This window comes from Megalobrama amblycephala, linkage group LG3, assembly GCF_018812025.1.
Source record: "Megalobrama amblycephala isolate DHTTF-2021 linkage group LG3, ASM1881202v1, whole genome shotgun sequence".
NCBI classification, from domain to species: domain Eukaryota; kingdom Metazoa; phylum Chordata; class Actinopteri; order Cypriniformes; family Xenocyprididae; genus Megalobrama; species Megalobrama amblycephala.
The window spans coordinates 50,349,185-50,368,036 of record NC_063046.1 but is presented as its reverse complement, the minus strand read 5'-3'; the positions used below and the strand labels follow the sequence as shown (position 1 = coordinate 50,368,036).

The 18,852-nt window shown below is 35.9% G+C and overlaps 1 protein-coding gene across 1 annotated transcript; it reads left to right on the top strand.

Annotated features, from left to right (window-relative positions):
- The first annotated feature begins 466 nt into the window (after positions 1-466).
- On the top strand, positions 467-17,936 carry dok1b (docking protein 1b). The gene is made up of 5 exons (XM_048185966.1): positions 467-823; positions 10,663-10,956; positions 11,304-11,394; positions 13,727-13,899; positions 15,078-17,936. Exons 1-5 carry the CDS (start codon positions 767-769, stop codon positions 16,188-16,190), a joined length of 1,728 nt encoding a protein of 575 aa, XP_048041923.1. The 5' UTR covers positions 467-766; the 3' UTR covers positions 16,191-17,936.
- Positions 17,937-18,852: the final 916 nt, after the last annotated feature.

Here is an 18,852-nt window from a genome sequence, read left to right as displayed (position 1 = left end):
ATATGAAAACATGTGTGAGGCAGCCTAATGAAGGACATGGATCAAATACTAAGTCCAAACAATGCATTCCTCTCTAAAAATAAAAAGACTAATCATATAGGTCAATAGGACACCCTGGATTTTTTTCCTATTTATATCAGTCCTAAAAGAATGCTGTTAATGGTTGAGAAATCAAATCAATGGATGTAGGTACAGAATAAATTAGCAGCAACAGCACCTCAGCATAACAACTGGCAGTCATAAATCACCTGATAATGTTGTCAGTCAAAAATCACAAGACAGGTGTTGCACCTGTCTTGTGATTTTATTTTTTCGTTGACAACATTATAACACATACATTACGTACGCTATAATAACTGCAAGTGAAAATAGATGGTTTCAGGCGTCATGCTTTGCCTGTTTGGGTTGAGGAGTAGGTGGGAGGAAAGCTGTGGGCGCGCGCGCGCTTCCTCTATCGCGAGGAGAAGAGAGAGAGAGAGAGAGAGAGAGAGAGAGAGAGAGAGAGAGAGAGAGAGAGATCAGCAGCAGAGCAGCGTCTCAAAACTCAGGACCAGCAGCATGAAAACACTCTGTTATAACATTTCGCTTTTCCCCTCCAAACATTCATTTAACCGTTAGATTAATCTTAATGATTTCCCGTCGAAACGCCCCTGAAGCAACAGTTTGCCAAGCGGAAGTTCGCGCGGTAGGAAATCGGAAAAAAGTCTAAAGACTGAGAAATATATTTATCCTTTATCTTGCTGTGCAGCGGTAGAGTATTTTAAAAATGGACACTCACGTTAAGGAGGGACAACTGTACGTCCAGCATCAGAAGTTTGGAAAGGTAAGAGCTTGTCTCATACAGTGTTTGATTTGAGAGGCAATGACATATGACGATGTCTGACATGATAAACAGGAGTACGTTATCTTACTAGTTTAAACACATGTGCCAACTTCTTAGACATGTCATCTTTGTATTCTTGATTGAACAACTTTTTATGCATTTTTTTCCCTCACAAATTTTGATTCGATGACTTATGTGGGGTAACCATCAAGTAAAATAAATAAATAAAAACCTTCAATGTGTACACACATTATTTTGCAATGCAAAGTTTTCAAACATTTATCAAGTTAAAAAGTATTGTTTTAATCATTTTAACAAATGTAACAAAAATTTTTTGAGTCATTAATATCAAGACTTTTTTATGATTAGTCTTTTCTATGAAATGTCAAAATATGATAGGCCTGTTGTTAAAAGTTGCATTGATTTTGTGCAGCACAGACTTTGGTGGACAAGTTTTTTTTTCAAATATTACTATTATTTTAAAACAAAATTGCATAACAGCTTTTTGTTTAAAAAAAAAAAAAAAAAACTATAATGAAAAAGTATGCGTAACCATACAATTTTGTGATCGCACAGACTTCCAGTCTGAAAACATATATAAATATGTACTTTTAAGTAACTTTAAAAGTGCATCACATTACTGATGTGATTTAATACCAGTGTTCCAAATTCAAATGTATCCAATCATATAGAGAGTGATGTTTTAAATGTCAACAATTAAAAAAATTAGCATTAAAGTCCATTTAAGTAGTTTCTTTAACAGTGAGAAAGAATGACTTATCTATTCCTCTTCTGTCATGAGAGTGTCACATGAATGAGTACATCAGATCCTGTGCTTCAATGCATCTTCGACTTTAAACTGGTTTCATGCGCATTCTGTGTTTTGGGGTCAGTAACATAAAGATTCCTTTTCTTTTTCATGAGTGATATCTAACCACTAAACAAGAGTAGGTTATAGCCTACATACATGCGGCCATCTGTGTCTCTAAATAATTTCCACTCTCTTCTCTGTCCACGTGCAGTGGAAAATGCTACATCACAGACACATGACCACAAAAGGCTCTGTTTTGTTTTCTCTCTCATTGAATATGTTAGGCATGTATTTTTGTCATTCTTCAGACACTGATATGAGTCATGTCTTCAGTTAGACCTGTGTTGGATCAAAAACATCTTGCTGGAGCATTGGCTTGTCATTAATTCATTATTCACTACTTCCTCTGTCTATCTCTGTCTGAAACGTCTTTGTCATATGGAAGTAAGCAAATTACGAGCACACAGCACAGCTACATGTATTTAGCCTCAGGCAACAGCAGAAATTCAAACTGAGGATAATACATTAATGCTGCCATTCATTCATGCAGGTTTTTCTCAGATCAGGAGCACAAGAACATTGTAAGAAGGTTATAGCTTAATTTACAACTAAATAGCCAAATACAAGGTGTCTTGTCAATAATAACACTAGTTTTCCATGACTAAAAGTAAACTTGTGTGCTTGGTGATGCCTCTTTAGAGGCTGATGATAGACTCATAGTGTGATGGCTGAATCACAGGATCATCTGAGAGTCGTTTTTTTTGGTCTACAGATTAATAGTGCTATCTATACATGCAGTAGAAATACAGTAGTCAACATTCAAAGTGGACCAAAACTTTTCATCAAAGTTGTCCTAAAACTAATTCTTAGGACAACTTTGATTAACTTTTTTGATCCACTTCAAATGTTGACTACTTTAGATACAAGTTCAACATAACAAATGCAAAAGAGTGAATAAGAAATGCATGATTACAATTGTAATTTACCGAACATTTGTATTCTGCACAATGCGAGTGTCAGTCCCTGGCATCACGAAGACATGATTGCACATTTGGGGGACTTGAAACCTCATGCCCTTCACTGATGTAAGGTTTTTGATTAGTAATGAAAGTTTAATAGTTGGAACAGCGCAACATGTTACTGGGTTTGTGAGTCACACTGTCAAAAAAACGGAAACGCAAGGTTGGACAATAAAAATAACATGACAATGTTGTATGAAAGTACACGTACCATGTTTGACAACTCTGTGTAAGGTGTGCAAAGTAAAACATTTGACCAATTGCTTTTTTGCAATCTGTTTATTTAATTTTCCATACCATAGAGAGCTGTTTTCATTTCACGCCCAACATTAGCATGAGCACAGACATGATTGAACGGTTTCTCTATTCTCTGAACTAAAGAGCTTTATCCATGGTAGTCAGGTTTCAATATTTCACGCACTACATTTGTAAGACCTGCATAAATGTTTTTATTTTCATATTTATGAGGTCAATAACATTGCCAAATACAGCATGCAACAAGCACATAACCTGTTTTAGTAACTGCTTGTCCATATATGGAAATGTTACCACGTAGATCGCTTTTGTAACATAACAGTGTCTGTCACTCTAACTCATTTCTGTTTGACATTTTCAAACTCTTTCCTTCAGATAGAGACTAAACATCAATTTGTGCTACTGTACAAATGCATGAATATTCATTGAGCACGAAGGTGGTTTATAATTGGTTGACAGTTGCTGAACAACTTGCTTTAACATTACAAAAACTGCACTTTCATAACCCAATGTAGGTGAATTGTGAAATAGGGCTAAATTTAAGTTGAGTGTAGTTTAAAAACCCTTTTGGAGTAACGTTGGAATTTCATATCACATAGTTCTGGAGATAAATGGTATCTCTGTATTGTTTGAAACATGGCCTTTACTTTATGGCATAATTGTGTGAGGCATATATTGTGACAGGGCAAACAGTTTACAATCCTTAGACTCGTTTGTGTATGGAGGAGTGATATCTTTTGCCTGGCCCACATTGGCCTTTGCTCTTACTTTTACTACATTTCAAGGAACTTTAGAGTACCTGAGCACTCTATTTAATAAACAACCAATATAAAACACTACTGAATATAGTGTTGTCACGATACCGAAATTCTGACATAGTAGGGTTATGCCTAAGTATGAGTTTGTAGGGGTGGGGGAAAACATTTGGAAACCCCTGGGAATGTGTGAAAGCAATATATGCTATATGCACTTTTTTTCTTTTGTAGTCAAGTCTTTTAGCGTTCTTTTTTTGAGACATACTTAAATACACAAAGTGGAAAATTAGTTTTACCACTGTCTTGTTCTCTCTTTTTAACTCTGGTCTCTGTTACTTTTATTGGCAAGTGGAAAGACAACTGCTCACACTTTGTGCAGTGAATAAAATGTTATTTTTTCTCTCGTCATCTCTAAGCGTGTCAGTGAGCAACAGTCATATTTGTTTTAAAAGAGCTTTTGAGAATTATTTGAGAGTTAATAATTCATACTATTGAACTGTACTTTACCTATATCGGTATTTGGACCATTATGAGAGTTTGATAATGCAAAATATTAATCAAATCCGACTGTTTTTTTAAATGTTCACGTTCATTTCCAATTTCATGAATGGAAATGCATGTCAGAATAGAGGTGGCCGATATGACCAAAATCTTATATCATTATATCACAGCGCTCAGAAACCATCTCTCATGCAGACAGCATACGCATATAACAAAATAAGTACTCTTTCGTTGCTTATTGAGCTTCAACGGTTTAAAATTACTTGTTTTTAAACCGCAAAGCTTAAAAATGCAAAGTAACATCCGAGACTATATGCTGCATTCACACCACGTCGTAATTACCAGTGTCGAGCTGACAAAACATGATGTTCTATTCGGGGCTCTTCACGTCCTCAGACTGGGAATTATGTGTTTCTATGGCAACATTATCAACTTATTGATTATTAAAGTAATTTTTGTGATAGACCCTTGCTTTAGTCTAATTCTATGTTTTTCAGTGTGCAGACAATTTTGGCTTTTTGGTTGAACAAACTTTTCTTGATTTACGGACCTGAGAACGGACTGGTTATCTTTTATTTCGGAGCGCATATCTTACTTGAAACATTATCAACGGCTAAATGAATCTGCAGAGGTCACATGGTACAAATTTCTACCCGTTAATTGTGTCTACTGGTATATCGCCCACCTCATGCCAGAATATCTATTTGGTAATGGTAACAGGTGAATATTTTCTAAAGGAGTCATTCATTTTGGTGCCAGTGTTGGGGATCAAGTTAATGTTTTATGTATGAAAAAAAAAGTATATATTTATTATTATTATTGTTAAAGTTTGAACTTTAAAGTTACTTTCACAGTTTATCTTTCATATATTACTGTGACACTGGCTACTTATTAACAAGAAATAAAATTACACAGTGTGACTGTGTCTGTGCGTATCTATCAACATCTGTTAACTTTTACTGTTTCACATGTTTGTGCTTTGCAAGCAATAGGCTGTTACCAACAGGAAATTAATATTTTTTGGGTTAAACCCTGTATATATATTTTTACTGCAAGCATATTTTAGTATAATCCAGCTGTTTATGTTCTTTTACATAATTATTTAGCCTATATAAAGTGCAGCAAATGTGCATGCAGAATCATACTAAAACATTTCATCAGGTTAGCTTTGGATGCAGATTTGATTAAGTTATCAGTCACTCTCTTTCTTTCTGATCATTTGCATAATTTCCATCCTGCACAGTATATGTTCCTCAAGTGTTGCCTTATATGGCTATACAAGCTCTGTATAAATAAAATAATGCCACACCACCCCATTCTGATTAATTTGATTGTGGCATTAATTAATATGATATGTACTGTGTAAAGTGTTCAGTTACACCAATGTTTGTATTTGTAACCACTGGCATTAGTATAGTCCTAATTCCTCATTGAATGCATCAGTCAGTCAAAAGGAAAGGGGAGTTTTTTTTAAATGAACATGGCTGCACAAACACCTGCAGAGTGGTGGAGGAAACAGTGCATGCTGGGTAATCCCACACATCATCCTTACCACATTGACATCTGCTGTCTGTACAGTATCTGATGACATTGCACAATGGTCAAGTGTTGGAGTCTGTCTAAAAGGTAGACACATTTGTGATTTATTCTGATTTATTTAGTTCAGTTTATCTGATTTTTGCATGACAGATAGTAGTCAGTTCACCATGTGCTCAAGTGTGCTGTATTTTAAAGCATGTGGCATTGTGGTAATTGACCTTTCGCCATGAGTTTGATTGACAGGCGATCTAACCAATCATAACGCTGAATCCGCCATTTTGTCCGACAAAGCAGTCAGGGGAGTTTTGCATATTAACGTAGGTGGACTTGAACTTGAAAAATGGTGTGTACATCTTTCCGCGATTGAAACAACATTCCTTATGATTGTTCATTTATTTGATGCCATAAATGAACTAGTAGGAAGAGATGATCGGTTCACGAGCCGCTTGAACTGAGGGCACTGCAGCGATCTGTCACGGCACATTAAAGAGCCAAAAAATGGTATTTATTATTTAAATTTCTTTAAAAATGACAAAATTTGAAATATGAGACTTTGTTTCATATCAAAAGTAACCTGCTCTGTCATGTCTGTCGATGTGTTGTCAGTGTCCTCCTTGCTCCGTGATGTATTTTTCACTGCGTGAGAACGATATGTGGCGAGAGATCGGCATGGCTTGTCGGACATAGCAACAGTAACTAAAGGGGGTGGGTGACCCTTCCCTTGATGGGTGCTATATGTGCTGTGAACTCTCGTGACTGTCTTGTTGTGTAAAAGAGGTTGATTAAGGCAGATAGATACTTGAATGACCCAACAAGACTCTTATTCAGTGCGCTGCGAGTTGAGGAATGTGGACTTGTGAATAGAATCTGTGGTGAGGGAAGTTGCCATTAGAGAGAAAGCATAACATTTCACATAGTTTCATTGCTAATGGCTTACAGTAAACTCATTTTGTTCTTATGCTAAAACATGCATGCACAAAGCAAAAACAGCAGATGTACTAAATTAACCCTTATAAGCTATTCGGGGGCCTTTTGGACCCCAAATGACGTTTGCTGAAATATATTTTTTTTCCCTTGATACAAATGCATGAGACTTTGCAACATTGTCAATACTTTCTAGATATAAAAAAATAATAAAATAAATAAATAAAGTGGCAAAAAAATGAAAAAAAGTAACACTTGAAAAATGAAAAAAATGAAAAAAAGCAACACTTTAAAACAGCCACAATGGAAAATGCTCTCAGACACAAACTCAAATAAAATCAGCCAAAAAATGCAGAAGCACTACAAAAATAAAGTGGTGACACCATGTCATGACACATCCAAGATGGAGCACCACACACAGACACACAAATATATTAGTCAGACTATAAAAAGTCAAATAAAATCATCCAAAACTGGTTATAGTGATAATTATTTTACTTTTAAAACTGTATTTTCCAACAAATGGCAAAAAATCTACACTATGGCACAATTTACACTACACTATGGCAAATTGTCCATGTTATCTCCATGAATAAAAATTAGAAATGTGGAAATTTTTTTAAAGTGAATTTTACATAAATGGTTATTTTGAAAAAAAAAAAAAAAGCTTTTTTAATTTTATATAAATATTACCCCCCCCCCCCCAAACTGTACAAACATAGAGTAAAAAATATTAATAAAATGAGTAAAATTACATTTGTTTTAAAAAAAAACAATTAGTTTGATACACAATCACATTTTATTGTCTGGGTTCTCTGGAGACCCCAACATCCTGAGTATACATCCCAAACGGATAACTTATAAGTCTTAAAATGCAAATTTACTTCCTGACAGTTGGTGGCGCTTATGGAACAGCAGCGATATATCATTTCCCTTGTTACCATTGTACACAAAGCAGCTCTTCGCTTATAAACACTACTTTAATAGGCATTATACAGAGGTTGAGGAAAAGAAAATGCCATCAAAACTTTTCTGAAGATAGTCAGTTCCCTTCAGAGATACATTCATATAAACCCCAACCCCCAGTTCAATATTTTTATTTTCCTTACAATATTTCACGCATTAACGAACAGTCAGCTTGCTGCTGGTATATTTTCTCTGCCAGTTCATCTGTGCTCTCCTGTCCTCTTTGTTTTCCATCTCTGGCCTGTGTTAGTGTCCTGTTTACAGACTTTGTAATATTTCCACACAAATTATATTTTTGGAAATGATTGCAGTGCAGTTTGTGTACAAGTCAGGAAATGTGATCAGTTAAAAAAACAAAACAATCGAAACTGATTGATGGCTGGTCGACTGGTTTTTCCTCTAATCTTAGTGAAGTGACAGATACAACAACAGGATCACTTGGAATAAAAATAGATTTAGATTCCTGAAACTTTTTCCAAATGCTATGCAGTCCTTTGTTTTGGAAGATGCTTTTTTGCATACCTTCCAATGCATTTTAACATTTGGGAAGTAGCTTTTTATTTTAACAGTGCCTGATTGTGTTTGATTTAACATGATTTAATGCCATAACACATAATTATGTTAATTCTAAAGCCTGATCTATGATAAATGATTGTCTTGGTATGTAATGACTCGTGTAGTCAGCTGTTTACTGAAATGTCAACTTCACATTGTTCTTTTTAGTACCATGAAAACAACTGTTATTCAAATTGTGATTCAATTATATACAGAAAGTGATCAAAGATCACTTCCTTTATAATCCTGGAGCTGTTAATCTTTTTAGTTCATCGCAAGTTCTGCTCTCTTGCCAAAACTCCTGTTCCATTACCAAGCAACTGTAATCAGAATTGCATTTTTATATAGTTCCACATAGGTATGCTCATAATCAACTGGTTAACCATTAACGACAGTATTTTGACCGAATAATACTATCAGTTAAACAGTTAAAAAAGTAAAAATAATTTTTTTAAGTAATTTTTCAAGATATTCTAAAATGTTTGCTGCTTGGTTTAAAAATAATCTACATATAAAATTGTGTTTTTGAGATAAAAAACAAACAGATAATTCACATTTTATTATTACATTTAGAAATAATGTAAAATACCAGTAAATAAAGCGAAATGTTTACAAATATTATAAACACTATAAACACAGCTATAGGCCAGTTTAGTTCCTTCAATTTAACGGTATTCAGAACAGAACAAGAATGAAAAATATAAAACTTCAAGCCAAAACAAATAAATTTAAAGTGAAACTGAAACTGAAACAGAAACCGCTGTTTTGTTTACGTAACCGACCTCTCTCATTCGGCATGAATCCAAATGTTTCCGTTCCGTGATGTATTTGCATGCTAAACTATTATTTATTATGTAAACTAGGCTTTGTACTTCACTCGTATTACAATATAATGTTCGTATCACTGTATTTTATTTTGATAATGAGCAGGCTGTGTTCATTATCACAGCCTGTTAGCAGTGCTAGAACAGATATGTTGTGTGTGTGTGTGTGCGTGTGAGGCGCTGGTATGATCACTTGAATTTTTTCCTTATGACAGAGGAAACAACTTAAAATACTACTCCGTCATTTATAGTCATACAGATAAGAGTAAGACATTATTCGAAACTCTAAATTTGTTTACTCACATTAAAAACAAAAGTATATTCTGCTTTTTTTCCTTTCCCAGAGGCGCTGCATGTATGTGATGTGACAATGTGTGAATCGTCATGTTCTGTTGTTTATGCTGCTATTTGCACATGGCTATTTGCACAAACCCCTGGAAAACAAATTTTGATATTTATAATGGGTCACAGTCACAGACACCTATTCATGATCAGTTAACAAGCGTCAATTGTCGGTTAGGAAAAAAAAATAAAATGAACATCTCTAGTTCCACATGTATAATATTCATATTTCATGCAAAGATGTTACCCAATCATAGCTGTTTACATCTTAAAGGAGACATGCAACTTTAAACCAAAATGTCAATACAGGGTAGAAAATGATTTCTGAATTATGACTGCTGTTTTGATTTTACCAACATTATTAGTAGACCTTAGGGAACATTATAAAAAAAAAAATATGTAATTAATGAATGCAAATATCACGATGGTTTGTTCCTTTTCATCTATTAGACTGACTTTGGTAGTGTGCACTGTACACTGCATTAGTTTATTCAAGCAACTACACATCTGCATCACAATATTGAATCAGCTTGAAACACTTGTGCTTGAAGATCATTGTCTTTTCTTGTTACGTTACAAACAATATGAGGAACTGACCCACACTCACCCTCTCACACACACCCATACACACATAGATGTCTTTTGTTTGCTGCAGAGTATGCTTTTTGTTGTCCATCTGGAGGAAGGTGCTTAGAAGTCATTGTCAAGTTCCTCTAGTTGACCTCAGCATTATGACCCCACATGCTAATTAAAGAAAGTGATGCAAGTTTGACAGTCCTCTTGTACAAAATTCCAGATTGTACGGCCTTGATTTTAGAAATAATTTGCAGCTACATGGGAGTTTGTTTTTAAAGTCGCAATGTAACGGAAGTAGCGACAGATCTTTCCTTCCATATTCCATATATGCGAGTGAAACTAATTATTGAAAAAGAAAAATGTACGGCAGGGACCTGGTTCTGTCCATTGGTTCTTAATTGGATGGAGGCAGATCTGACCATGCGGTTGATTTTTAACAACAGAGTGGCGTTTAACCAGACTAAATGATTGGAGGATTCCAGTATACATCACCAGTGAAAAGTCTGCCATTGTCTAATTATGACATTTTGATTAAAAATTACAAGCTTAAAATAATAATAATTATATTTTTGTAGGGTGAATTTTCATTTAATGGATAGCAACTTGAGGCAACACAAGTTGACATGGCCTATATTCTGTTTATGTATCTGTTTAGATTCAAACTAACAGAAATAGTTTTGTGTATGTATTTTCAGAAGTTTTTCTGAAAAAAAACACTGCCAGATCTTCATAGAAGAGTATAAATTTCTTCTTCTCCCTATCTCCTTTTTAGAAATGGAAGAAGAACTGGTTCGTACTGTACCCAGCCAGTCAAAACGGCATCGCGCGGCTTGAGTTTTATGATTGCTCAGGCAGCGCCAGTGATAAACCTAGCACTAAGAAAATGGACAAGAAGATAATCCGTCTGTCAGAATGCATCAGCATACTCCCTGCTGTCACTGAAACCTGCCCCAAAGAAAACATGGCTGCCTTCTGTGTGGAGACCAATGACAAGACATACGTCTTTGCAGCTGAGAAATATATTACCAATGAGTGGGTGGAGAAGATGTGCGAGATTGCTTTTCAGGTGAGATGACATCATGGAGACTTTTTAATGGTTATATGTCCTTTGTGGTTAACGTTTGTAACTTTGCCCTGGAATCTGAAGAAGAACGAGAAATACGATTTTTTTTTTGATTTTTTGATTTTTTTTTTTTTTTTTTGCAATCTTAGAATAACTGATACCAGTTTAACAATGAATACATTCTGTTAAATTATATGACAAGTATGATAACCTTTCAACCATATTATAACAAGGTTATGGATGTAAATGGAACATTAAAATTCATTCCAGATATGCTGGGAATAATACAGCTGCACCTATACTAAGTCAGCATCTCTTTCTTTCTGTCTCACTCTCTCTATCACTTAAAGGGAGGAAGTGGTTCTCTTGGTAGTTTTGACTCAAATGGACAGCAAGAGCTTCAAATGGCAGAGAATCTCATTTATTACTCCAGAGAGGAAGGTAAGAAAGGACATTGGAAGGCACAGTATGAATTTACTGATTTGTTTTAACCAACTTGTTGGTTGTGTGAGCCAGTCGTTTTTTTTCAATTGAGCTATACAACTCCAAGTGTTATTTCCATAATGTGCAATGAGTTTCTCAAAACGTAGGACATGACGTCTTCTTTACTGTCAATACAGTTACTTTTTGGTTGCTAGATTTAAGTTATATGTAAATCTAGACCAGCAAAACTGATCTAAGATCAGTGAATAAACAGAAATGTTCTGTTAGATGCAAATGGCCTGCATGCAAATTCCCTGCTCATGTTAGTCACAAAGCCCAAAATATTAGAGCTCTTGAATGTGGTTACACATTCAATAGCTGTTTCCAGAAAGACATAGTTGGTTGTGTCACTCATTTTATTTGAATAGTCACAGAGTGAAAGACGCAAAGGGCTAACAAGCGAAATGGAGGAAGACAGAAAGTAGAGCAGAATCTCAGGCATTTCCCCTAACCCCCCCCCCCTCCTTCATTGCTGGCACTCGCTTCATCCAGTGCTATGCAAGGTAAACAGTTAAGGAGCCACACTGTTAAGTCCACTTAATGCACAAACTACCTCTTCTCCTGCTGTGCATTCTTGAGTGTTTCTAGGGAAATAGTTTGTGAACACTTCTGTTTTTAGTGAGGGTAGCACTGACTTCCTCAAAGAGTATGGGAGCTGACATTTAAAAAGCCTTTGCAACAATACAGTCTTAGCACTCTGACTCAATTATCTCCTTTATATAGACCTTTTCTGGCATGATAGTGATAGTGTATGACAGTGGGCATCAGAGTGTATTGAATAATGATGGTTGGTGCCCTGTCCAGGGGTATTTTGGTTAAAAGCCAATCCAGAGACAGACAAGACAATGAATGTAGATCACAGTGGAGCAACTTATTTTATATGTGTTTTCAGTTTGCATGGGAGCATTTAGAGAAGCATAGGAAAGTAGGTTAATCGGTCATGGCCTTTAGTCTGTGATAAGCAGAAGCGTATCTGTGCTGAATTTAGCAGAGAAATAGTGTACAGTACCCATCAAATGAAAAACATCCTGGTTTGACTTTTTATATTGTGGACTGTTCCTATGTGATTTGAAAAAGACCAGTGTTGGCTAATTTCCTGTGATTCAAAGAATTTTCAGTTTTACTTATAAGTCACAGAAACTACTTCTGTTAGTCTTGTCAGTACACAAATTTAGAGGTGTAACGATACACTCATGTCACAATTCAATATGATACTGAACTCGGGATACAATACTATTGTGATACTTTAAGCCAAAATGACGTTTATTATAATTATTATTATTTTTAGACATATGACATATTAGACATATGTGACATATGGTGAGACATACGGTGAAAAGTTAACAAAATGTGCTGTTGATTAAAATGCTAAATTTGGTATTACATCAGGACTTGACTGACTTGAACAGACTTGGTCCTGGTTCTCAATGCTAAAGCTAAAAATACAATGCTTGCACTGACTTCATATGTTTAAAATAATGTAGGCTCCTTTATAAAATCAGACATTTGGCATTATCAGCACCCACAAATACGTTGCATTATTATACATCAAATTTAACATTATACTGTATATAGAAGTTTAATGAAGTACTGTCACTAAACTCTGTAAACTTTCATTTTTTTATGTGCAATACACTTGCGCTTTCAAGACATTCATTGGATCTCTAACACAGACAAGCCTCATGCACACAGTCCTATCTCTCCCTCTATTAATGCACTTGCATGATAAGAAGAAACCATTTAAAACGCTTTGAATCATCATACTACTAAAACTACAAAAAGGCAAAATGGTGATTTGAATGATGTTTTGCTTTCAATTTGAAGAGTGCCACACCAGCGCTTATGTGCTTTAGGTGATCAATGCCTATTAAATGATCAAAAGCCTATTAAATAGTTTGGTATTCTTTCTTTCATCTTTATAATTATTCATTAAAAAATATATTTATAAAACTTTTGTATGCCAAATCAAAGACATACCAGCATGCAGAAACATGGAGATCAAAAAAATTTATTGGAGATCTAAGGAAAATATTATTATTTTTTACATCATATCATATTTTTAGAATTAATAAATTGTATAAATTAATAAATTGTGTAAAAGTTTTTCAAAACCAACATGAATTAAAAGAGTATATTACTAAAAACGTTTGTTTTTAAACTTGATTTTAAAGGTTTCTTTTTCCTTTTATTATGGATTTTTCTTTTTGCCATTGACCCACATACAAATTATACCTGGCTTGCGATATTATATTCGAAGTGAACTCAGAACATTCCATTTTCCATTTTGCAGTTAATGAATTTTGGGTGAGTGTCCAGAGGACAGAAGCATCAGAGCGCTGTGGTCTCTCTGGTAATTACTGGCTCAAGGCTAATGTGGACAACCTTATTCTGAGGGACCCCAAGACTAAAAAGGATTTACTCATATGGCCCTACAAACTTCTCCGTCGCTATGGAAGAGATCGAGTAAGTGTTATTTTCTGATTTTGAACTGTCCTAAATTAAATCATACAAAGATTTCAAACCGATACAAAATCAGTGTGGATTGCTAAAAATGTTCAGTTGCATGACATTCAATGCCACTGTGATAGAGGACCTTCAAAATGGACTTAGCCTTGACTTTATATATACATAGCCAATAGACACACACATTAGCATGCAGACAGCACACATCATGTCTAAAATTATCTAACGCTGTTTACATTAACCCAGCATTGTTGCAGACAGCTGGCCTCATACTACAGATGACATATAAAGCAGGAACTTAAGCCACTGTTGTTTCCAACTCTGCTTCCTGTCATTACTATAGAAACTGCCTTGGTACAGGAAGTTGGCCTTCCTCCATCCCTTATGAGTGGGCGGAAGGCAGAGCTAATGTGGTGAATAACTATTGAATGCAGGTCATGATGGTTTGAAAAGATGGTCCTACTTTATATTAGGTGTCTTTAACTGCTATGTACTAATGCCAGAAAAATTGCTAGGTTCAACACACTTATTGTGTTCATGCTGTTTTGTGAAACACTTCTGCTGCTCTCAAGGTAAGAGTCAGGTCAACAGAAAAATTAAGTACAGATTTAAATGCAGGTATTTTAAATATAAGTAAATGTAAATCATGCATTTACACCAAAAGTGCATTATATCAAATGATTAATTTAATGTTATTATATAGTAGTTAAAGACACCTAATATAAAGTGGGTCCAAAAAGATCAATAAGTCCAGTGTGCTGGGTCCATATTTGTTTTTTCAAGTAAGATGCTGATATGTTCATTTAAAGAAGGTTCATTCAAATAGCAAGTATTTGTGTATACGGTTATTTCATGTCAACTCAACCAGAAGTCCCCGGCTAAAATTTTTGATTTTGATAATTTTGTTTTATTATGGTGAAAGAAATACATAAATGAAGAAGAAAGCCACAATATTATATAATGTATGGATGTATATTTACTGAGTAATCACTATTTTGTAGAGGAGTGTCAAAATGACAATTTTAACTTGGAGTCAGTTTACAGGGGGGTAAAAATGACCCCCCACCCCAGTTTCTGAAATTTGGTTGATTTGACACAGAAAGACCCTAAAAGAGAATTTACAATAAAAGTGAAGAAATGTCATAAACATGTTGTCACATTTCTGACATGCTCTGCAGGTTATGTTCTCTTTTGAAGCCGGGCGACGCTGTGAATCTGGGCCAGGGAACTTCACCTTTGAGACAAAGCAGGGGAATGAGATATTTCACATTGTTGAGGAATCCATTCGGGAGCAGAAAGCCCAAGCTGAAGAACGACATCAAAGCTTTCCATCTTTAGACTCTGACTGCCCAGCTCTCCAGCAGATCCGTGCTGCCATCTCAGAAGCAAATAGTCGTGAGCCAGATGGAGATTCTGGTGGTAGCAAGCCTGGGTCTGCGGATGGTGTCTTTGGTCGAAAGGAGGATGGGAAAAACTTAAAGGGTCGAAGCCTTCCTGAGCCGCCGCCTCCAGTTGGTGGGACCCCACCACGATCTCCCATGCCTCGTGGGTCCAAAAATCTGTTAGAGGACCAAGGGAGTCTGTACTCGGAGCCTGCTGACTCTGTACGTGCGCCGCCCTGTCTAGGAGACTGTTTGTACTCGGACCCGGTGGACAGTATCAAAGTCATGCCCACTCCTATCCCACGCCTCAGGCCAACAGGCGAAGAGGGGGGTAGCCGCCAGGGCTCAGGAATCAAGCCTGAGCCGTTCTACTCGGACATCTATGATCAGATCAGTCTGGAGGTGCAGAGGACAATGTCATTGGGATTCGATGGGCGAAGCAGGCACCCTGCAGATGGAGGTCCAACAGAGCACATCTATGATGAGCCAGAGGGACGTGCCGGATCTGCACTGCCTATCATCACGCTTTATGATGAAGCACGGTTTGAAATGCAACCCTGGAAAACCAGGGGAATGGAGGAGCCTCAAGGTCACGAGGTGGCTCAACAACCTGTGCCAATGCCCAGACCAAAAGGCCCCAAACCTGTCACAGCACCCAAACCAAGCAAAGTAGCACTGCCCAAGAAAGACCCTCTTCTGCTGCCTCAAAATAAAGCCAGTGCTAACCTGAACAACAATAACAGTAGCAACAGCCATGACAACAGCATGGAAGTTGGTAGAAGAGGTGCTGGTGCCGGAAACATCATGGAGATTTACAGCAAAGTATCAAGACATCATCCGCCTCCAAATGCGTGGCATCCTACCACGCAGTCTCCAGACATCATCTACGACAACTTAGGAGACATTTGACTTAAACTTTGTCGACATTTAGGCAGTCACGGATAAAGGAAATCCGTCCACGTTAAGAAGGGAGTGCTCAGTGTCAGGGCTCAAACTGAAACCTTATTCATGTAGTCACTGACTGACAAACTGTCTGAGAACTAAGACTATACAAAACTTTTGTGTGGATAATGCCCTCTGAAAGGGCTTGTATTGGCATATGCCAGAGTTTTGCACTTCTTGAGCAAAGTAGTCATGTTTTGTGAATCTGAGTCTGTGACTTGCGTATTGGAAGAGATTATGAAGCGTATGTCATAACACTTGCTGTTGTTGACTGAACGTGTTATCTGACAAATCCAATTTAATTGTTGAAGTGCAGAGACTTCACTGGCAGATCAGTTATTGCACATACAAACCTTGCATTGTTTTGCATGGAGATTGTAGCAAAAGGATACTAATCCACTGCCGTGTGTGTGTGCGTGCGTGTGTGTGTGTGTGTTTTATATGTTTGAGTGTATGCGGATGAGTCAGCAGCTGTGCTGTTGTTCAACATGATCATGATGATGATAATAAAAATTATAGTACAAGAGAATACTTTTTCCATTTCTGAAAATGTACAAGTATGTGGAAAAATCTGAACTTTGTTTGTTAAGGGGGCATGAAAATTAGCCTGAATGCCCTATCCTTCACTCTCAGTCCCTTATTCATCTAGTCCTCTGACGTCCTGAAAAGTGTCTGACATCTGAGGGATAATCCTGATGCAAAGTGAATATTAACCATCTGTGTAAAACAGTGGCCTTACTTCAGATGGGAGTTGGCTGAGTTAATATGTGTCTGCCTGGCAGTGTGTGAAGGTACAGACTGTTCCCTGTCCTGTTTTCTTTCTCATTGGCCCTCACTCATTTCCTTTTGTCCTCTCTCCAGTCTCCCCCAGTCTTTTCTTCCACTGCTAAAGTTTTTTTTTTTCTTTTAAGTGGACCGCCAAAATCTGATCTATTCATCACATTCTGCTGTATTTTTTCAATGTTTGGTGCTCTTAAGCAGAAAAGCAGTGAATGTGTTGACAGAGCAGAGTCTTTCATCTAAAAAGAATGTATTCATTTGGTCCAAGGTCTGGCTAAGCATAGTTCACCATCATACTGGGTTGCAGTGGTACATTTTAACAGCGGATTACTCATAGGTATTAAAAAGAAAGTGGACTGGCACCTTTTTTCCTCTTCTCTTCTTCTCTTCCCCTCTCTCGTTTGCAATCAGTATCATTTTTTAATTTAGTTTGACTTTGACGGTTATTTGTCTATTGAAATTCTTGTCGTTGGATATAATACAAACATACCGAGTAAATATTTGAGATGAGCTAAATTTGGTGTAAATTTGGTTCATCATGCTACACACAGATGCTTTCTATTTAAAGACCCACGTTACCACCAAAACTTTAAATAGTGTATGTGTTAAAGAGGTCAAGTTATCAGTTTCAGTTTTGGCATCATATGGATAAAAAAAAAGGTGCACACTGGTTCAGTTTGGATGCACTTCTCATGTTGTACTAGTTCCTTTTTTCTTGAATGTTCCGTTTATGTTTTCGTTCCGCTGGCCACTTGATGCTTGGATAACCAAACGGAAAACAGAACTGAGCTGTTGTTCTCTGAAGTGTGAAGCAAATGATGGGGAAGTGCATCTGTTTCTTGAAAATGCTATGTCTTTCAACTAAAGTTCAATTAAAAGAAACTCGCTGATTGAAATAAAATCTATACCGTACTTAAAGTACACATCAATGAACATGATTTCTGTGTTAATCACCCAATATGTGCATTACTGTATACTTAAAATATACTCCAGGAATGCGTGCATATTGGCAAATGATTTTTTGAAAAACCTTATTACTGATTCTTACTGTAATTAATTAATATAATCAATATATGTTTAAGCAGCATTAAAGGGATAGTTCACCCAAAAATAAAAATTCTGTCATCATTTACTCACCCTCAGGTTGTTCCAAATCTGTATAAATTTCTTTGTTCTGCTGAACACAAAGGAAGGTATTTTGAAGAATGTGGGAATCTGAACAGTTCTGGGGCACCATTGACTTCCATAGTATTTTATTCCCTACTATGGAAGTCAATGGTACCCCAATGCAGCCTAGTTACAGACTTTCTTCAAAATATTTTCCTTTTTGTTCAGCAGAACAAAGAAATTTATACAGATTTGGAACAACTTGGGGGTGAGTAAATGATGACAGAATTTTCATTTTTGGGTGAACTATCCCTTTAATATATAGTAAATATTAATTATATCGTAAAATATCAATATATAATCAATATAATCAACAATACATTGATTTATAACCAATAATATATTGATTTTGGAAAACTGTTCTTCTATAAAAACATAAGATACAGTCATTTTAACAGTTCTTTTTAATGGATACCTTTTATACCTTATTCTGACACTAAAAATATATTAGGCTTGATTATTTGATTATTCATGTAAAATGTCAACTTTTAAGGTTTTTTTATTTTTAAAAGTACAAAAGAAAAACATTAAACAACAGCAATGAATATTTTTTAAAAACATTTATCCAAGTAATAATATACATAGTGTTAATAAAAAATATAGAATGTAAACAGTTTATACATTTTTTTTTTTTTATCAGTATAAGTATAGTGTATTGGTTTATAAAGAAAGTACAATATTA

What these genes read in the sequence shown, in the direction of transcription:
- dok1b (XM_048185966.1), top strand. Translation starts at nt 767, where the DNA reads ATGGACACTCACGTTAAGGAGGGACAACTGTACGTCCAGCATCAGAAG. An exon ending in AGCATCAGAAGTTTGGAAAG is followed by an intron (nt 824 to 10,662) that starts GTAAGAGCTTGT and finishes TCTCCTTTTTAG; the next exon opens with AAATGGAAGAAGAACTGGTT. An exon ending in TGTGCGAGATTGCTTTTCAG is followed by an intron (nt 10,957 to 11,303) that starts GTGAGATGACAT and finishes TATCACTTAAAG; the next exon opens with GGAGGAAGTGGTTCTCTTGG.